Source organism: Pelmatolapia mariae, linkage group LG12 (assembly GCF_036321145.2).
Source record: "Pelmatolapia mariae isolate MD_Pm_ZW linkage group LG12, Pm_UMD_F_2, whole genome shotgun sequence".
Lineage (NCBI taxonomy): Eukaryota > Metazoa > Chordata > Actinopteri > Cichliformes > Cichlidae > Pelmatolapia > Pelmatolapia mariae.
In genome coordinates, this window is record NC_086237.1 from 32,608,985 (window position 1) to 32,630,162 (window position 21,178).

At 37.2% G+C, this 21,178-nt stretch overlaps 1 protein-coding gene across 1 annotated transcript in view; it reads left to right on the plus strand.

Moving 5' to 3' along the window:
• The window catches only part of tmem8b (transmembrane protein 8B), a 33,184-nt gene extending 27,178 nt beyond the window's left edge, over positions 1 to 6,006 (plus strand). The window contains exons 12-13 of the mRNA XM_063489380.1: positions 1,905 to 2,021; positions 4,893 to 6,006. Coding sequence (XP_063345450.1) covers positions 1,905 to 2,021; positions 4,893 to 5,228 — 453 coding nt within the window. The 3' untranslated portion in view covers positions 5,229 to 6,006. The remainder of the gene's footprint in view (positions 1 to 1,904; positions 2,022 to 4,892) is intronic.
• Positions 6,007 to 21,178: the final 15,172 nt, after the last annotated feature.

Here is a 21,178-nt window from a genome sequence, read left to right on the forward strand (position 1 = left end):
AGGTATGCCTGAAATATCTGCTTCAAATAGAAGCGCTGCTTTCTCTTTCAGCGTTTGACGCTCCAAATCTTCTGTTTCCGTTTGCTTTTCATGATATGAAATTAAACCGATATTATTCCTAATATTTGTAAAGTGACTTCACAAATAATTTGCAAATTTGAAAATATACTATATAATGAATGAGTATGTAACATTGCTAATAACTTCGACAAATAAGCAGACGGTACAAAAGTACAGCCAGAAATTTACAAAATGCAGCAGTAATCCAGAGGAATCTTAGTACATCAAATGTCTGTACAACCTCGTAAAAAAGTTTTATATAGACATATGTTAATATATTACTGGTTCCAGCATTATTTAATTATGAAATTCTTATTTGAAACCTTATAACCTGACCTTTACTTAGCTCCACTTCATCACATACTGTTTCCTTGGCTGTTATATGACACCTCAGTGTGGTACGGTCATTAGACATGCACCAATACTATATACATTAAATCTGACACACTGTATATCTTATTAAGTATGAAAATATAAGTTGCAGATAAAAATAGATTTTAATTTTTTTTTTTTTTTTAGAATTCCTGCAGGCTCATTTGTCACTATACATTCATGCCTGCATGCAATGCATGCATGTTTCTGTGCCACTGTGTGATCCACCAGAGCAGCATGACTGATGATTGTTGCTGCAAAGAGTCCTCAGGCTGCACCATGCTGCTCCTTTCCTCCTTGGTGTGTGCCAATTAGTTGTATTCTCCTGCAGACAGGTCATCTCTTACCAGCTCAAAAATCCCCGATTTCTCCTCACATTGCCTACTAGACCCTAGGCATTCTGGATGGGCTCAAGTTCTCCCTGAGCATGTGTAGCACAGCTTATTGATTTTTTTCATTCTCACTTTATCTCTTTTATATCCTGTGGCTTTATGTCCAGTTGTGAGCTTGGCAATGAAATAAAATAAAATAACTGATTTTATATATCATGTGGCTCTATTGTTAGCATTTTGTTTTCACTGTTTTATTGGGGCTTTCAGCTGTTTCAAAAGAGGTCTAGTGTATTTTTCTATAAGCACTTTAAAATACCCATTTTGATTTCACCTGAACTCTGCAGTTATTTTCCCTACGGGTACATTAAATTGGTTGTATATTTACATAATGAGAGGCTTTTACCTTTTGGAGCACAGACTTGCATGCTGTGTGCCAAAGGTAGCTTGTTGTGGCAGTTAACAATGCAGTAAATAGCTGCCATTATTTTATATTTTCTTGTTTTGAATAGATAACATGAACAAATACTTCTATAGTGCCTTAAAACCATCTCACAATACTGTCAAACTGTCTATGGTTCTGAACCGCAAACCTGTTTGTTCTTTCATAACATGAACATCTTTAGTAATAGCTCAATATTACATGTAAACATGCAATAGCAGACTATTAACTGAAAACTAAAATTTGTAATATATTATTGTGGTGACTAGTAGAAAATAACAACATCCAAAGCCTTGTTGAACTTGTTGAACAAGCACAACAACATTTCTTTTAGTAAGGTACTTATTTCTGTGCAGCATCACAGCTATGTTCTCCAATAGAACTTGATGGCAAAAAACCACGTGTGTTAAGAAAAGTATAACTCTGAGAGCCAAATAACAGGATGTCAGCTCAAAACAGAGAAAACGTGAAAGTATAGTCCACACATGAATCACCTGATGGTTTAGAGATTCGATGCAAAGCCATTTTTCCTATATGCATGGAAAAAAGATTACAGCTTTGCCAAACTGACAATCGTCTTTACCTCTCCAAAGGTAGAGTTGTGCTATCGCCTGACCGCACAAATATGCTCTTTCTTGTACATGTAACAATGCTGACTGTGTTTATGCAGGGCATTTATTGATCCATGTTTTTTTTGTCAGGTTCTGTATCTGCTGGGGGCGATGTCTCTGTCCATGGCATTGCAGCTGGACCGTCATGGTCTGTGGAACCTGCTGGGACCCAGCCTGTTTGCTCTGGGCATAATGGCCGTGGCATGGGTAAGGGAAAAATGATCTACTTATTTATAGGAACTGTAGAGAAATAGTCTAAAGCGATAAATAAGTAAAAATAAAAATAAAAATATGATATGATATAAGGTAAGAACATTTAAAGTAAAATAAAAATGTGGATATTACAAGTATGACACTAAAAATCTTTATCCAATATATATATAACCTTTAAAAAATTTATAATGGGCTGGGTAATTTTTTTTTCTTGTGCCAAAATGTATTTTACTACATTATATGTATGCTTATTAAAGTTAAATTAAACCCGTATAAATCAGGTGTAAAAGCATTTTCTGCATGTATTTATAGGGTGTAAAATTATTGTGCAATAGGAGATTTTTTATTTTATATTTGTGCACAACATGAAACTGTTACTTTAATACATAATTTGTATTTAACATTCACGCTTGTTCAGACATGCAAATAAAATGCGTCTCCACAGTCCCTCTAGTCCCTCTAGTCCCTGATGATAGTAAGTATAAAAGGATTAAATCTGTCATGTAAGCTAACATAGGCTTCGAACATGTGCATGCATAAAAAACTGGTGGTTTTCTGACCAATGAAGCTATTTTACATTAGTATTGAAGGGGCTTTAAAAGTTTTGCAGCCTGTGGGTATTAGTCATGGGTTGTAGTTCCATTATAACTCAGCTTGTACTTTCACTGACTCTTCTTCGAGTCATAATGTGCTCCCTGAACTGAGAAGATAAAAAATAATAGTCTTTCAGGCAAGGTTCTTGTGGAAAAAAAAGCCTTTAACACCAAACCTCTGACATGAGTTTGAAAACAAGGTTTGTGGTTTCCTTGGAGAAAGCTTTGTGCTGAATAAAGTGTGGGAGTTGTAGCTCTGAGAGTTATCTATCTGCGAGCTGGAGGATCCTACAGAAATATTGGAAGACGAAGTACTGTTTAATTCCACCATGTAAACCCTGCAGCTTTAACACAATAACTAGGAAAGTGTATATTTTACTATTGTCAAAAATATCTTCTTTCTAAATGCTTTAGAATAATTCACTGGAAATGTATGTAAAGCTACTGGCTTTCAATATTTGGCTGATTTTCTTTAGTCTTTTTTCTTTAGCTGATTTGTAATTCAATTATAGATGGTTTGTTGACATATGTTATTTGACAAGTGACAAATGATATACTGTGACAGTGTCTATGGACTGGAAGTATAAACAGAGACAGATAATCTCTTGTCCTCCCTTGGCAAATGAAACAACAGACTGCATAGGAATAAACTCCTCACAGCAACCTTTCCATAAAAGGCAGTTGAATCTCATGCTAATGTTGCAGTTTTTAAAGATAAACCCGGGATTCTGCTTTGATTACCTGACACTTAATAATTTATCAGCGGTTCAACAGCGTATGTCTGCATTTCAACATTCTCCGCTCCGTACTGCAACTCCGAGTCTGAGCACTGCACATTTTCTACAAGAGCCCTTTCATTTCAGCTTGTCATGTTTCTGCAAAGCTTGGCATTCTGAATGTTCTCAGACACAACCGAATTAGATCAGTCAAGCGGAGGGCACAGAGCGTCTGCTGCTGTGCAGGGGTGTCATTAGCAGCAAGAGGAAGGGGGGAAGTTCAACTCTGTCAATGCCAAATATCCCTAATTCTTCAAACTAAATGAGGTCCCTGCCTCATACATAAAAACACAATCCTGGTCTAGAATTATTTGACTTAACCACAAAAGTATGCAAGGATTTTGCCATTTTGTGCATGCAATTACTTTTGTCATTCATGACCAGCTTACATTTCCCCTTATATTGTGTCAAATTCTTCATAATAACCTTTTGAGAAAGAAAGAAAAAAACATTCAAGCAATCAGTGTTTATGAAGCGATGAAAATAGAGACTGAATGAAATTAAATGTTCATTTCTCTTTGCGCTGTAATGGAGGCAATCATGGGACACTTACACAAAGCATTAGCACATATTCTCAAAAATAGATTTCATATCCAGCTCCAGCAAAGAAAACATAAGCATAAAAAAGCAGATAAAGCACTGACAGGCACGTCACTAATCCATCAGCTGATCCAGATGATAGACTTTTTCTGCGGCACTAGGCATGAATGCAAAATTTCATACAATAAAACCACAAGAGATTCACGGAGAATACCATCCCTCTTCACCTGCAATAAAATAGAGATGTCTAGTGGTCCCTCGCTGAAATCCCACTGGTCTCAGTTCTTTAATGACTCTCCCTGTGTGATCTCCCACTTCAATATGCGCTTTCTACATAAAAAAGTTCATTAAATTAAATTAGTAAGACCGTTAAACACAAGGCCTTGGAGATCAATTCATGTGGAAAACAAACTATGAACTGTGAAAATAAACTTCACTATATAAAACACTTCTCACAAGAAGTGGAAGTAAAATATGTCGCGTTTTCTTTGTGGTTTGTTAGGCGAGACTCTGCTGCCTTTGACACACATCATACTGTTAACATGTGAGCATAAAAGAAACACACATGACAATGTGTTCAAACATGTGTTTACACACAGCCCTGGGAAGCGCACATTATAACTCTGCTTTCTAGTCTGTGGTGATGAGGTCAGATACACATGAATACAAAAATAGATTTTTTCAGGTTCTTAGTGGTTGTTGCTAGGGTTATATTGGTTGCAGGCAACACAGCACATATGGGAATAAATTAAGTCTTTTTCTTGGTCTGTAAATGGATCTCAGTAAGGGATTGGTGCTGTGTTTTTCTTTTGGAAGCTGTCATTTCCTGTATGAAATTATGAGTGAGTATTAAACTGTTCCCATTGGAAAATGTTACTTTGTGAGCTTTCAGAAAAAAACAGGTGTAAATAGTGATATTGACAACCTTTTTTTTATGTGTCTGTGGACCTTGTCAGACTGTGCGCACCATCCGGCGTCGACGTTGCTACCCGCCCACCTGGAAGCGCTGGGTGTTCTTCCTTTTCCCGGGCACCATGATTGCCACATCTGCCGTGGCGCTCTACGCTTTTGTGGAGACGGAGGAGAACTACTTCTACATACACAGCATCTGGCACATGCTGATTGCAGGGAGTGTGGGCTTTCTCCTGCCACCTCGAGCCAAGCCTGATGCCAAGGTGACCCCACTGAAGCGTAGGCGGGGCTGTGGCTATCAGCTGTGCGTGAATGAGCATGAGGAGCTTGGCCTGGTGGACCCAGGCATCATTTCCATCAATAGCATCTGCACCAGCTGATAAACTCCCCACTCTCAACCTTTTACCTTAGAGACACTTCATTGCCTTCTTTTACTTGGGAAATTCACACACGGGAAATTAAGCCACAGAACTTGAAAAAGCAATGTAAATACTTTAATGCCGATGTGACACTATGTATTTCTTTTTTTCTGTTGTTATTGTCATGGTAATTACTATCAATACAAATGTAATTATTATTATTATTATTATCTATAGTTAAAGTTCTGATGAATTGTGGGTGTACAGTGACACACTGTTGTTTGTGAATATGTATTTAAAGTCTAAGCTGAAACACTGCTGCTACCTGACAGTGACTGTAAAACTGCTTCTGTTAGTTATTTATTGGTGGTCTTGTACAGTAAACAGGCCAATTATACTATTGTAGGGGCACAGATAAGGGGAGGGATATGGACGGACATTTAACAAGGGCACGGCTTTTCTGAAATTCTTTTGGAATATATATCTTTTGCACTGAGACACAAAAATGTTATTCTGTAAATTTTTATAAGGATATAAATTACAGTGGGCATCACAAATGTAAAACCTAGCTGTCATGTGGAATGTTAGACTGTCTTTTGCAATGTACTGCTTTTACACGAATGTGCTGATTGTTCTTGAAAAAGAACAGTTCCAAAGTCCAGTTTCCTGTGCTTAGAGAAGAGGGGAGGCAGGATTACTTCAGAGACCTCAAACCAAGACCTCACCTCCCTGCTCTTTTCTGACAGGACCTGTGTGACACCACATTCATGAACAATAAATGTTTTCTTTCTTTGCCTCAGTATTGCTTTGCTTCTTTCGAAGCTTTTAAACGTAGTGCAACTGGCGAAGCCTCCCACAAAGACATCGCAGTGCAATTCCTAGCCCTAATGGATGGCAGTGGTTCTCAGACAGTGAGATGAGATGTTGTCAAAAGCATCCTCCCAGGAATAGAGCTAAAGATAAATAATTCTCCTACAGAGCGGGAGCATGAATGCCACTTCAGTCCATACTGTTTATATGTAGACTCTCTTCTTATATAAGGAAAAGAAGAGCTGTGAAAGTTTTATTACTGTTTGCTATATTCCTTTTAGGTATGATCCATCAGTCGTTCTTCAATATTTATCGTTCTGGGTGGTTTCAGGTTTTTGTTCTTTTTATTTCAGAATAGATTAAATAATTTATTGCTTTGGCAGGTGTACAAGTGAAAATTGTACCTGGCCTTGATAGCCCTCCAATAAGATATCATCACAGTGCTCAGAGGAAGAGACATTTTGAAAGTACGCTCATTTAATCCTTTGTCTTGAGTAGACTGATGCAGCATTCATGTAGGTATAAAGCAAGAAGGTGATGAAGCTGTTAGCTACAGCAAAAAACCTGGAAAAACAGTTTTAATCATATTAAATAACCAAATATAAGAGTTCTTTGAGTCTTAGCTTGATAACCTACAGTATCAGATGTTTTTTACATGTAAATGCAGTCAGCTGAGAGTTTAAAAGCAAAGCAGTTATATAGTATATTAGGTTATTCTCACTGCTGTTGGCCTCACACATAATATCGGTTTATCGTTATACACTTTCATGTCTTTGGACCTTAGACTTTATATAAAAGATAAATATAACCTCTGGGGAGGCAGAGAGCTAGCTGTATAAAAAATAGGTCCAATTGTATAGAAGTCTATAAGAAAATGATCCTAGTTTTCACTTGATTTGTGACCTCAGTAAACACTTTTCCTGATGAGTTTATAATCACCATTGCCAGTTTCAAGGCTTCATCAGTGCAGCCTGATCCTCATTTTGTACATTATGATCCTCATTTAGAATAAAATATATGATAAAGAAGGGAATGCTTTAGAGTGAAGGCTATCTCATGATTGGAAAGATCATTATGAGCCTGTTACTCAGTCAGAAGACATTGTGAGACCATGCAGAGTTATCAGTTCAGTTTCTCCACTGATTGCATTTTCTTTTAACCCTTATGTGATGTTCACATTTTGATACTTGGCCAATTTTTGCATTTTGGGTCCTTTTTATTCAATTTAGTCATAACAGTTTGTAAAAATACTTAAGATATGTTTACTTTGTCCCAATTCCAAACAATTCATCTCAGTCTATAGTTCAGCCCCCATTAAATAAATAGCCTGTTGGTGCCAGCATATAAACCACACAAGGAACAGAGTTTTGCTCTGTGTGTTGCATACTTAGTTCATGCACTTCATCTATCTTTCTGTCCACCTTGGACCCACACATCTCTTACATGCTTCTGTTGCTCGTGTTAAGGAGGAGAATTTATATCAAGGAACATCTCATGGTCAGGATGATTTAGATGACATCTAGGATGTAAAGTTAAAGATTTCATGTACCCACCATTTGTGCTGGCCCTGGTTGCATCGTGGTGGCAGTCATGTGGGATGGCTTATTTCTTGGGCAAGAAGACCATTCGCTCTCACCATTTTTGACATCCATTTCCCCCCCTTGATGGCTGCAGTTGGCTGCTGATGGGACTGTTTGGGAGCAAAATGATGGTCAGTCTCATCCGCGTCTTCAAACTCACTGTTATACTCTGAATTAATGGTCCTGCTGTAGCTCACTTGACTGAGTAGGTGAGCCATATACTGAACATTAGAGTCCTTACCACAGGGGCCGAGTTTGAGTTTGCCCCTGACTGTTTCCTGTATTTTAAACCCCTTCTCTCCGAACCCTTCTGTCCAATAAAGAAGGGTTGGGATCCAACAAAGGCAAAAGGACTCTGTTCTGAAAAATGTTCTTCTCCATTATCTTCCAGACTTTCTCTTTTGTCTGAAATCACAAAGTTCTCTTAGAGAATATTTTCACCATTTTGATTGAAAAGCAGGCACAGCTACAGCTACTTGCTGTTTCCTGTCCCTGATTTGCAGTTGTGATAGAATGTGAGACAATACAGAGTAGCTCTCACAAAACAGAGTGTAAAATGTGCAGGAATGCAGGAGCAGAGAGTTGGAGGGTTGGAACACAGACACACAATAAAAACACACGTTGTATATGTGCTCATATTATAATTTATATATCCTTCGCCGTAAATGAGTGAAAGACAAGGTATCTGAGGTTGAAATGATGTCAAATCATATAATGTTTCTTTTGGTAAGCATTGGAAACAGGTCCAACACCTGAACACCACACAAAGATTAAGACTATTACTATGCAGCTAAAACATTTATCATCAGTCAACAGAGTCACACATTTGATTTTTGGAAACCAAGCTAGTACTAGCATTAGCTCCTCGCTACTACCTCATGATCCAAATATGGTTGTGTTGAATTTTTAGAAAACAAACAAACAAATGCCAACAGCCAAAATGTCAAAGAAAAGGTTTCAAAAGAATGTCTGAAATCTATTAGATGATGTCACTGTGGATATGTCCATCTTTTATGTACAGTACATGTGCCTGGCATGCAAAATGTATGAGATGAATTCTATAAGCATGCCTGTCTCTGCTGCTTAACTCCACCTACAGTATGTGTGAACGGAGGATTCCCAGAACTTACCAAAGGAGACTTTCACAGCAACCGGAAACTAATATTTCTAAAGAAAACCTGCCACCTGATGTTTTCTTTTTTGTTGTTTTTTTATGGCTACTTCCTACACATGACCTCTCCTATTGTTTTAAAAATGTTAATTCATTGTATTAGCAACACATATAATTGAATAACAAGTCTTTTTTAAATTCTACCTTTACAAGCAAAGTCTTTATTTACAGCTCAAGATAGAAGATTCTACTAAAGCCTCCACTACTGCAGCTAATTATGTCTAAAGTGTTTGTGTGTGTGTGTGTGTGTGTGTGTGTGTGTGTGTGTGTGTGCGTGTGTGTTTGTGTATGTTTTTATGTTCCAGCTAAATAATAAGACTAGCATATAGTGCAAGGTAATCAACAAACATAGCAATTTGTCCCCCGGGAAGGTCCATGCAGAATTTCATGGCATACAGTTACATTATTCTCTCACAAACTGAGGCACTATTGTGCCCATTAACAGAGCCGTGTCAGGATATGTCCAAATAAGACCTCCCAAAAATCATAAAAAACATGTTTGTGTGTGTTGTGTGCGTGTGTGTGTGTGTGTGTGAGAGAGAGAGAGGCTGTTGAGCTTTAAAATATAACAGAATGAGGTCTCTGAAGGCTATATAAAGTCCTTACATTGAATTTTCTTCTCTTTGTTCGAAAGGGGAAAAGGCGCAGGAGCACGATGTCTACACTGTGTTGCTACGGTGCTATTAAATAAGAAACAGTATCAAAATGACTCATACAGTTATTTATGCTTAAAATGTTTGTTGAATCATATTTATATTCATATTCTTTATATAGAATTTCATTAGGGATTATTAAACGCACAAAGGTACAGCCCACATATTCCACACAACCTAGACAACCTATAGCCTTTGCTGCACTCTTCATCTCATCAAAACATCAAAGCATCCTTTTTTTCTTTTTCTGTATTATTATTATTATTTTTAAGAATTTAAGAGCACTATTCTTAAAAAATCTTGTTGGTACTGAACAGGAAAATAAAGTGCCATTGAAATTCAAAATGAAAGAATGGTTAAGTTAACACGAAACTTTGTGAAGCTGTGTATATTTCAGGGCATTTTCTCAGTCACTCCCTTGCCACATCAATGAAAAGCCAAGAAATGGAAATTCATGTAATAAGAGACTCAATATTCCAAGTGCAGAGTGCACCCCTTGGCGGGAATAAAAAGCCTCAGACTGTACTTAATGAGACAAATTAGACCAAAATGACAAGGTCTTAGATATTGAAATTTCAAACACTGGATATTCTTTTACTTCCATCACACATGAAATCAAAGATGCAAGAGGCATCTTTGTATTCATAGATTCTTGGCTAACATAACAGGGTTATTATTACTTTAAAACATCTCCATAACCTACAGCGGGAGAGCTATTTAGTCTTCACTTATTTACATGGCCGTTCCAAGGTTAGTTTCTGCAGTTTGAGCAGGTATGTGATGCAAAGACAAAGTACTAGGAAATTTGACGAAAAAACTAAGATCTAGCTATCATGCCAAATATCTCTGCTTGGCTATTTGGCTAACAGAGTCATGTTTTCAAAATGATCCATTCATTTTCTTAGCCGCTTTCTGATTCAAGGTCAAGAGAGGATGGAGCCTGTCCCAGCTGTCACGGTGGAGAGGCAGGGTACACCTTGGACAGGTCTCCAGTGTACTGCAGGGCGAACACAGAGAAGAAGACAATCTTTGATGCTCATGTTCAGTCCTACGGCCAATTTAGATTCACCAATTAACTTGATAAGTATGTTTTTGGACTACACGGTTTTTGGAGTATACCCAGAGAGAATCTCATACAAATGATTCCAAACAAAAATTAAATGAATAAAGTGCACATGCAGCAATGTTCTGATTTGGACTGACTGACAAATGATTGCCTGCTGTGTTATTTCATATTTTCCAAAACAATGCAACCTGAACCCAAAGGTGCCAGTTTTCCCACTTTTTCCCAAAATATACATAAACGTTTAAAAAATATGGAGGGTGTTTCTTTATGGTAGATGATGGTGGCACATACACAAACTGTGTTTTTTTTTTTAACATATACCCTATGAAGCATCAGCATGTCTATAGGCTTTCCGTCATGTTCAGTTTTAATAGATTAATGTAATGACTTTTGTTGTGTTTCTATTGGATTTTCATTTGTAAGAAATCGACAATAGTTTCACTATAATAAGCACTTTCCCAGCTATAAATTATAACAGATGCACAAATCATATGGAGAGCATAAATTTAAATAACGTGTTAAAACATTAAAAATAAAAATGAATCATGCAAACAGCACAACAGTGCAGAAAATGTGAACATAAAAACATTACACAGTGCTAATAACATGAGTCAATAACACGAAGAATATGCATATTTGAAGGAACGAAGAAGAACTCCTTGGTGCCGTGCAGGGAACACTGCTGAAAACGATTAAACTTATTCAAAGCACATTTTTATGTGTTTTGAATGCCCCAGCAATAACAACAGTTTAGCCTTCAACTTTACTCATGTTAGAAATTTTGACCTCGGTGTCAACAGAGCTGCACATCGTGAGCATCCCAAAGTAGGAACAGAAAGGCAGTCTGAGCACAGTTTATATACAAGGTCAACACAAAGATGCATAATGTGGTCGAAGCAGTTGAAATGCCGGAGGGCTCATGACTAAGTAGCTTTTCGTTCGGAAGGGTTTAAATTTGAAAAAAGTCAAAAGAGCGAGTTAACCCACAACGTCATGTTGGTCAGTCTCCAGTGGTTAAGATGTCCATTGGGTAGGGGTCATTAGGTCCAGTGTCTGTTCTGCATGACTGCATAGCAACCAGGAAATGAGCCCATTTTACAGAACCAGATGCACTCTGGGGTGCAAATGCTAGCTCGTAATGATGTTAGTTTATTAATAAAGAATTTATTACATTTTGAACAGACGAATTCAATTACAGTGAAAATACACAAAGAAAATGTTATTCTTTCTCATTTTTATTCTTATTTCTATGTTTCACTGACCTTTTCATTGAGGTCAAAGCTAGTGTTCTTGTGTAACCATTGGGGGGAAACATTGACTTTTCCAGCATCCTCATCACTGTATCACTCACTTAAATTGAGCTTGAAACAGTAATGAGCTTCATTTTCCTCATGAGCCACACATTCTGCATAAAGTTGTGATTTAAATATAAATGAGAGATTAGTGTATGTCCATGAGGGAGATTAAAAGTTAGGAAAGAGAGCAGAACTAGTGATTAATTTGTTACAGCTACTGTGACTCTATCAGTTGGAGGAGGAAGAGAGGCTCTTCTTTCACTGCAGGAGCAAACAGTACACGGAGACTGCAGGGAAAGTTGAGAGTCTTGAGTTTTATCTCAGCTACTGACCTCGGGGCAGCAGGTTAAATACTGAACTGGGGAACAAGTCCACAGTATTAGGTGAAGGGAAAAGAAGTCAACAGAGTTTTAGACCTCTTAAAGGAACACTGTTTGACACTATTTTGTCCAGTCCCTATTGGCAGCCCATTTTACCGCTACTGCCTACTGGCCACCTGCTCTCAATCAATATTACATATAAAAACACCCATGCCAAGTCCCAAAGTGTTTGTTTCTGCTGTATTAAATATTACATGTTGTTATTCACATACACTCACCACAATAGGAAAGAAAGGTGATTTAAGTTACATTAAATGTGGTATGGTTCTCGGTGCGAAATGCACTGGTTTGAGTATTTCAGAAACCAAAGTTAATGTCAATGCTCTGAGAAAAAATGCCTTGTTGGTGCCAGATGTCAGAGGAGAACGGCCAGATTACTTCAGTCTGTCAGAACTCAAATAATGCCTGCATCTATGCAGAAGAGGATCTCTGAAGATGCAATGCATCAAACCATAAAGCAGATGAGCTACAGCAGCAGAACCACACCAGATGCCACTCCTTTCAGCTAAGAACAGCAATTTAAGGCTACCGTTTGCACAGGCTGACCAAAATTTGACAAAAGAAGACTGAAAAAATGTTGCTTGGTCTGATGATTCTAAGTTTCTGCTGCAACTTCCAGGTGGTAGGGTCAGAATTGTAAACAACATGAGTCTTCTGTTGGCTGCTTCCACCAGGAAAACACAGCACATCACAAAGCTCAGATCATCTCAAACCGGTTTCCTGAACATGACAGTGAGTTCATTGTCCTCAAATGGTCTCCACAGTCACCAGATCTCAATCCAATTGAGCACCTTTGGGATGTGGGACAACAGGAGATTTGCATTGTGGATGTGCAGCAATTGTGTGATGCTATTGTGTCAATACGGACAAAAATCACTGAATGTTTGTAGGAGTTTGTTGAAACTATTCAGTACTGTAGACAAAATGGAGCTAGCAAGGTTTACCAAGGTGTACCTCGGTAGCACTGGGCAGTGTCCAGTGAGTGTAGCTATATTGTTCAGTCCACATCTTATCCATATTTTATGGTAGATTGTATTACTTCCAAACAATGTCACAGTCACGGTGGACAACTGCTAGCTAAACCATAGGACCGAAAACCACATCACACATTCAAAATAACAGTGAAGCCTGAGGAAATTATCACAATGTTACTAAATTAATAGACTAAACTTAATCCTTTAGATTCCAATGTTTTCTTGTGCTTACTACAAAAATACTGAATTATAGTGTAACAGTTTTTCATAACATTCTCACACAGCTTTGTTCGGTCAATGCTACATCTTGAGCTACTAGTGCATTTTTTGAAACTAGTGAAAATAAAATGTAATTAGTTATATGCATGTAAATAAATGTGCAAAACAAAGATATGGTTTGTTTTGCAAGTAAAATTATTAGCTATTATCACCTAATATTGATAACTCTTATGGCTTATTATAAATTATAACTATAACTTTTTTTGTATTTTAACTCTGATGGCAGAGAGTGCGTTTTTAATATCATCATATTTCATATCTCCAGGTAAGTCCAGTGAAGCACGCAGTGTTCTCTGAAACTTCAGGTTGAGATTTATAAAATAATTTGCTACCATAGGTGCACATGATTGTGCATACATGCAACAGTGTAAGGTAAATTTCGACTTGCATCGATTTGAATCATAGTGTGTATTCTTAATATAAACTCTACTTAATTATGTTACTGCTATGATTATACTTGGTAATATAAATTAAATCTATATGAGAAAAAGTGTGGCGTCATTATGATTTGGCATAAATGCTTTTTAAAGACCTGTTGCCTATTTCCTATCATTTTTTTTTAAATTCCATAATCCATGATTAGCCTGGTACACAAGATTTGGAAATTGCCTGCAAGCCATCAGCCTCAAGTACTAAACTGAAATGAGACAAATTGAACATGCATGAGAGTGTGCATTCATCCGTTGCTGACACTTAAAAAGGAAGTAGGGGTCTAATTATGGAGTATTTAATGACATCTATGCGCATTGAATACAGATAATCTCAAATCTGTGTCCCATGAACACTTAGGCCATGTTACCCTGAGATAAAAGTGAAAGCTGATGGATCATCATATAGACATCTTGGGTTCCTTATAGAGTCTATGTTTCTGAGTGGTCTGAATCTTTTACATACTGATCAGTCAATGTCACTTTAAATTTAAAGCAAGGAGGATTTAAAGGGTGTCCTTAATACAGGGGTATAGAAGGGGGAGAAAACTGTCAAAACAGGGTTGCTCTGAATAAGTAGCTTCACATCTCTGATTTGGCTCCGCTCTGCTCCTCCTCCAGATTCCTGTCAGCACATACTGGACCCAAACACATCAAGCAGACAGCCTGGCAGTCTGATGGGACCAGAAAGGTCATGCTACATTTCAGATGCTGTGTAGAAAGGGAACGGCTGAATGTTGGAGCTGTGAGATTTAATAAAGTCTGTTGTGGTATAGGCAATGTGCAGCCCCACACAGACGTCTGTGATAAAAAACCTAAATGATGACTGTCTTTTGAAACAGTAAAAAACCCAGGGTTGTTAGAGTCCTTATGATGCTTGTAGTTTAACAAGCAATAATATTAGGAGTTGTGAATTAGGAGTCTCAACCTTGACTGCTGCTAGTCAGAAAGAAATATAACTCTTCATAGTCAGCACTCTGTGGTTTCTGTTAAGACGCCAACTCTTTCAATGAGTTTCAAAGTTTCTCACATTTTTATCCAAATTAACAGCTAAAAATGGAGTCTTCATATAATCAGTATTCATACTTGATGTCCTGTAAAACATCAAGTATGGGTTTGCAGTGGTGGAAATTATTGAGATTTTTTTTAAGTAGTGATCATCAATATTTTCATAATAACAGTGTATGAAATGACAAAGTAAAAACAAAGTGCAAATGATCAATACAGCATTATCGCTTCACTCCCTCAGCTTTATTGAGTTTTTTTTTTCTAGTCATAGATTAGCTTTCTAGCCTGCAAAATTACTGTTTGTCCTCTGACAAATAATTTAAATGCCAGCAGTTTATGTGACTGTGGGTTATAGCAGCCATGATAGTTAATGACAGGAAACATTACGGAATTAACATTAAAGTCTACATAGAGAAAAGAGCACGATAAATAGTTGGTTTTTAAACCATTGTAGTTGCGGTTTGTACTGTTTGGCTCCAATTTGAGCATAAATGCTGACCTTTTACCTTTAAAATACAGTTTTTGTATGCTTAAAACTAACCAAAGCCAAGTATAGATCTGCATTATATTTCAGGAAATGCTTCTCTGGATTCTAGTGACAAACAAATGGCTGACAGTCATGTGAAAAATTTTGTAAATATCTTAAATTGTTTGCCCTTTCCACATTTTACAACAATGTAATACTTCCTTTGATTATTAAATTGTGCAATGCTGAACCAAACATAAGGTTGATTTCTGGTATTTTATCAAAACAAATAGTTTCAATTCAATTCAATTTTATTTATATAGCACCAAATCACAACAACAGTCCCCTCAAGGCACTTAATATTCTAAGGTCCCTACAATATGACAGAGAAATCCCAATAATCAGACAGTCGCCTGTGAGCAAGCACTTAGGTCATAGTGGGAAGGAAAAGCTCCCTTTTCACAGGAGGAAACCTCCAGCTGAACCAGGCTCAGGGAGAGACAGTCATCTGCCTCAACTGGTTATGCAGAATAATATTAACAAACATAAGAAATAATCAGACCCATTCATATATGAATTGATCATATATTCAAAGATGAAAAAATGGATAAAAATGGATAAATTCATGAATTCATAGTCTGGGTTGAATAGGTGTCAACTGAATGTTTTTTTTTTCAGGGAAAGTTTTTATTCAAAAATATTTGCAATTCTGTAAATCTGATGATTTTTTTTTTCTTAGTGGGGGCTGCCCATGTTCAAACCGTTCCATCTTATAAGTGAAATATGGAAAGATTTAATGTCGTGGTTTGCACATGGCAACATTTGGCTCATTTATCATTACTGACTGCGTCTTATAACAAAAACAATGGTCCAAAATCTGCATCCCGTGCAAAACATATTTTACTGTTGATGTAAACTGGAAAGTGGTAGACAGACCAAGGCAGTCATCATAATTAAAGCCAACTGAGCATTTTACCAGTGGATGCAAAAATAGGGATGCAGCAAACATCAACTAAAAACAGCAGCATTTAGTTAACTTTTAGTTAAGACACGGCACCACAGACTTGTGTTGTCATTGCATTGAGGGACAAAATATTAGACTCCATTCCTTTTTATTTGTGTTCCTTTCATGTGTTCCCTTACTTTTGCACATCAAAAAAGAGGACATTAAAATTTCTCCTTGTGCAATGACAAACTGTGCACAAATAGATGCTGTAAAAGCGTGATCTCCCTGTCATGTTTTGATCTCAAATTTTAATATTGAAAGTAGCTGAAATTCTTTTGTGCTGTCAGTGTACTTTTAGACAGCACCATTTATAGAACAGATGAAGACCTGAATGAAATCGCAACTAAATGTACAGTTTAAAATGTTCTTATGAGATACACATTACAATATAAATATCCACAATTGCTTAGTGGACCCCTGAGCTGAGATTATTGTGTTGCACACGCCACCAAAAATGAACTTTCATTCCAAAATATATCAACCAGCTCTCACATTGCTGCAACTTTTGTGCACTCTGATATCATTTAGCCCACCGCTTTCATTTCCATTTTTAAAAGCATGTTGCTGTTAGACTCTAGCTTTCCCTAAAAGTTCTCCAGCGTTATAATTGCAGTGGAGCCACAAATATCCCTCTGGTTTTCGGGAGTTATTTCATATCATGAGAGACATCTGTCCTCCCTGTTGCTTCCAGAGGTGTTATGCATTATGCTAAATAGTATCAGCACACCACATGCTGGCTGTGCCAGCTGTTGAGTGTTGTGAAATTATGAAAATCACTCTAAATTACATGATTAAAAGAACTAAACTTTGCTAACAAACTTTGTACCTGTGAGGCTGTCATTCATTAGTGCTTGTTGTACAATGGTTTTTTTTTTCTTTTCTTTTCAAAGTCGACAGGTGTAATTAACCCCTTCATGCTGAACTATGTCCTGTTTTTGGAAACTGTGATCACATACATCGGCATTATTTGACTCATCTTTTATTTCTCGAGTCATAGAAGACAATTTAGTGTTTAAAATTCGGCCTAGTGGATGGGTTGACTCCTACAGGAATCATAAAAATGAGAAGATTAAAATTAGTATGACACATATGGGGGTTTTTTTGTCTCTCGCACCCTCAGTATTTCTGGGGGGTTTGGATTGTTTCACAGCTTTTGAAATGTGAGGTCATATTCCTTCAAATTACTTGATATTTTAGGTTTTCTTATAATTTTGTTTTTAGACTGATTTCAACAACAGGAGGATCTTTTACACACTTTAAATCTGTCAGTTGACTGACCACTTTCGTCCAAATATCTGTGTATGAATTCAGTGATATACAATTTCTGAAAACTGCAGCTTGATTGCAGTTTTCTGACATTGTATATCCTATGATTAAATGATTAGATTAAAGGCCAAATTAATCCAATGATGATCTCTGTCAGACTTTTAGTACAATTTCAGAATTAAGATCTCTCAACACTAACATACATGCAAACAAAGGATTTGGGGTTTATAGAAAACACTATGGATGAGGAAATACAATGGCAAACAGTAAGACCAGAGATTTCTTAGCTTAGACCTATAAGGTCTGTTTACAAGTAATACATGAGTATAAAACAGGCTCTCTGGCAGAAAAAAATAGATTGATGGGAAGCAAAGGGAGAGAGAGAGATATGAGAGAGAGAAGAAAGCCACTAGATTGGAAAAAGAGTACCCAGACAAGATAGATGAAACCACAAAAGATATGTGAGCCCAGATGTAATTCTTTGGCTTAATTTTTGTGACTGATAAGATCTAGTCAAAAAGTGAATGTAAGTGGCTGCATCATTTTTCCCCCCAAAAGTCTAAAACACAGAGTTTTCAAACTAAAACTAGGTCAGTGATGGTTCCAAAAGTCTCAGTTTTACAGGCCTTTAAACACCAGAGAAGTGTAGCTGCTTAGTGTAAACACTGCATTAGCTCCATGTTTTAAAATGAAATCCCTAATTGTGCTATTTTGCTGCCTTCCTTTATTGTAAATCTGTCACCCTGAAATCCTTGTTTGATTTGACCCCATCCTGTTCATTTGTAAGGTTGGGGAGGTAGCCTACTATGATTAACTACAGACTCTTTCACTGTGATGTTATGTACTTTCCTCAAATGTGCCACATAAAATTTACACTCAGTGATTTTTAATGGTGTATAGACAGTGATTTGAGTAACTGTGCTGTACGTCTGGTGTGTGTTTGTCTGCTCCTGCTCCCATGATGCTACCAGTAACTATGGCTTAACAAGCTCCACAGCCAGCATGCAGTTCCACTCCTGTGGAGAAGAAGACATTCTGATTGGCTCATTCTTTGCTATAAGCCCACAGTCTTCCCAATTAGGCGCTCAGAGTATTGCAGTGGGAGGTGAGGAACAGGGAGCACAGGAGGTTGGGTCAATCACTGGGTTGAGGCTGGTCAGCTCTGTATAGCTTGTTGCTTGTTTCTGTGGGGCGCTCAGTGGAGAAGATGATGTGTTATTGTTATACAGTAGTGTGGAAATGAAATGTGCAAGTGTTTTGTGAGGCAAATTTCATCATCTTTGACAGTGTGCAGCTGTTTTGGAAATCAAAGACACTCACACAGTAGAGAATCGCATTTATTTTATTTTATTTTTTAGATGTGGACAAGTGCAAATGATGGGGTAGTACCAACATTTGCTTAAGCTGCAACATGGATCTCTTTTGAAATTAAGACAGCAGTATATAAAACTCTGGCTCCATTTCCCAGTGTTATCTCACACAGGCCTCAATCATCTTGTTCACCTGGAATTAGCTCTCAGGGATATTGATGTTGTTTTTCAGCAAAGTCATTTGCTGAGAGGGTGACATCTGCTTAGGATAAGCGAGGGGAAATTAAGTCGGAAACAATCCAGAACAAGGTAAGTGGTTGGCAGGGTTAAAAATGAAGCCAGAATGTGTTCATTAATAACTGAGTGAGGTGAAGCAAACAGTAAAGTTAAACTACTGTGGGTGACAAAAGCCAAGGAAAATGTGTTAGCCACCCTGTACACAATGATTCCCTTTGGCTTCAAACACTTTGGTTTACATATGTGAACATAACACAAAACTTCCTTTTATTTAACCAGTATTTATATCTGTAAAATCAAATCTAACAGAGTTAGAAATCCTTTGAGTTATCTACATTTCCCAGACTGAGTCTTTTGAATACATTTTAGACTTTGTAAGATGTAAAATTATCTGGAAAGCCCAACAAAGTCCTTTACAGTAATCAACAAAATATCTCTTGCAACTCCCCTTCAGCATGTTCGAATGTTGTTATCAGAATGGCACAATTTGCCATTTTTAATTTGGCATTGTTTTCAGAAGTGGTAAAAATTAATAATGAAGAATAAATCTGCACTGCGATCTGGCAGTGTGAAGATTGTATTAAATTTAAGGTTTAAGTTAGAAAAAGCACAACTAAAGATAGGGGACCTTTGCAATTATCCTTACAATAAATGTTTTAGCCTGATATAATTTATTTTAACATGAAAGATTTTCTTTCATGCCTGTATTATACTTGTAACCCTTCAGATTAGTCTTAAGACCCCCTGGGGGCATGATGAGGCAGAAGTACTCCGCTCTGTACCAGTGGTGTGAGACAAAAAGACTCAGTATTTGAGTTGCAGGGTGGAAATTATTTTAAGGCAAGGGTCATTATTAAATATACAGTTCTCGTTTTTATCTTTGTCTTGTTGTCAAACTGATAAAAAAAAAATGCTTGATTCTATTTTTCAGTTGTGTTGCCTGTTAGCATGGACAAAAATGTTTTACTCTGGGGTGAAATATGTGCTTCAAAAAGAAATACTGTTTTAAAAATGTGCATGAGTTTTTCCAGCGAGGACTCCTTTGGCTATAGAGGCAACAATTTGATGAAAAGAAGTAGCGTCAGGTAGAGAACATTTTGGTGCTTTACTCTGATTTCCTTTGTGCAGATGCGCACATCAGCATGTTATTAAAACAGAATGAGACTCTATAAAAGGTCACGCATCCAGTACAAAACACATATTCTTCTTATTAACTGTAGCTACCAATAACAACAAAAAAACAGCCAGTACATCACAGCATGCATAAATTTTGTGACCCCGTTTTATTATAAGAGAACATGAAGTCAGAGTCGATCGTTGTACTTCATCTGCAGTGGTAATGAACGCAGGTGTGACCCAGAGATGCATTCTTAGTTCCCCTCTCTATTCACATTTCACCCATGACTGCACTGAAAAATATGATAGGGACCACATCATTAAATTTGCAAGTAGCAAAACTGATTGAGGGAATTCAAGATAATGATGAGTCACTTTTACATTGAGGAGTTTGTGTGACTCACAGGGTAGTGAAGTGAAAATAAAGCTGATTTAAATGCCAACGCGATGAAGCAAATCATTACTGACTTAAAGGTAACCAGTAGAAAAGACACTCGTAAAGAGTCTTGCATGTCTTTAATGTACAGCCACTCCAAAAAAGTTTAGAAACTGAAGAAGCTGGTGCTGACAATCATTATTTCCATATCACAGCCTAGTGAGAAGATATACTGCTGAAAACAGAAGGCCTGTAGAGCAGGTTGTTAAAAACAGGCGCATTAAACAGCTCTGAAACACAGTTTCCATCTGTTGGTGTCATTTATGTACTGATCGAGTGATTGTGACAGATGCAAAACCACCATGATGACAGACGGATCACTCACTCTCATCAGGTAGATATTAATTCTGCAAAAGCTACTTGGAAATGGAGGTATTTTGCTCACAGCTAAAAACACTTTACTCCCACGCTGTCCAAGTTTCAAAATTATTTCACCTCTTTCCTTTAGTACAACAAGCTATTACCCTTTATGGACAGTTTAAGCTTTTGA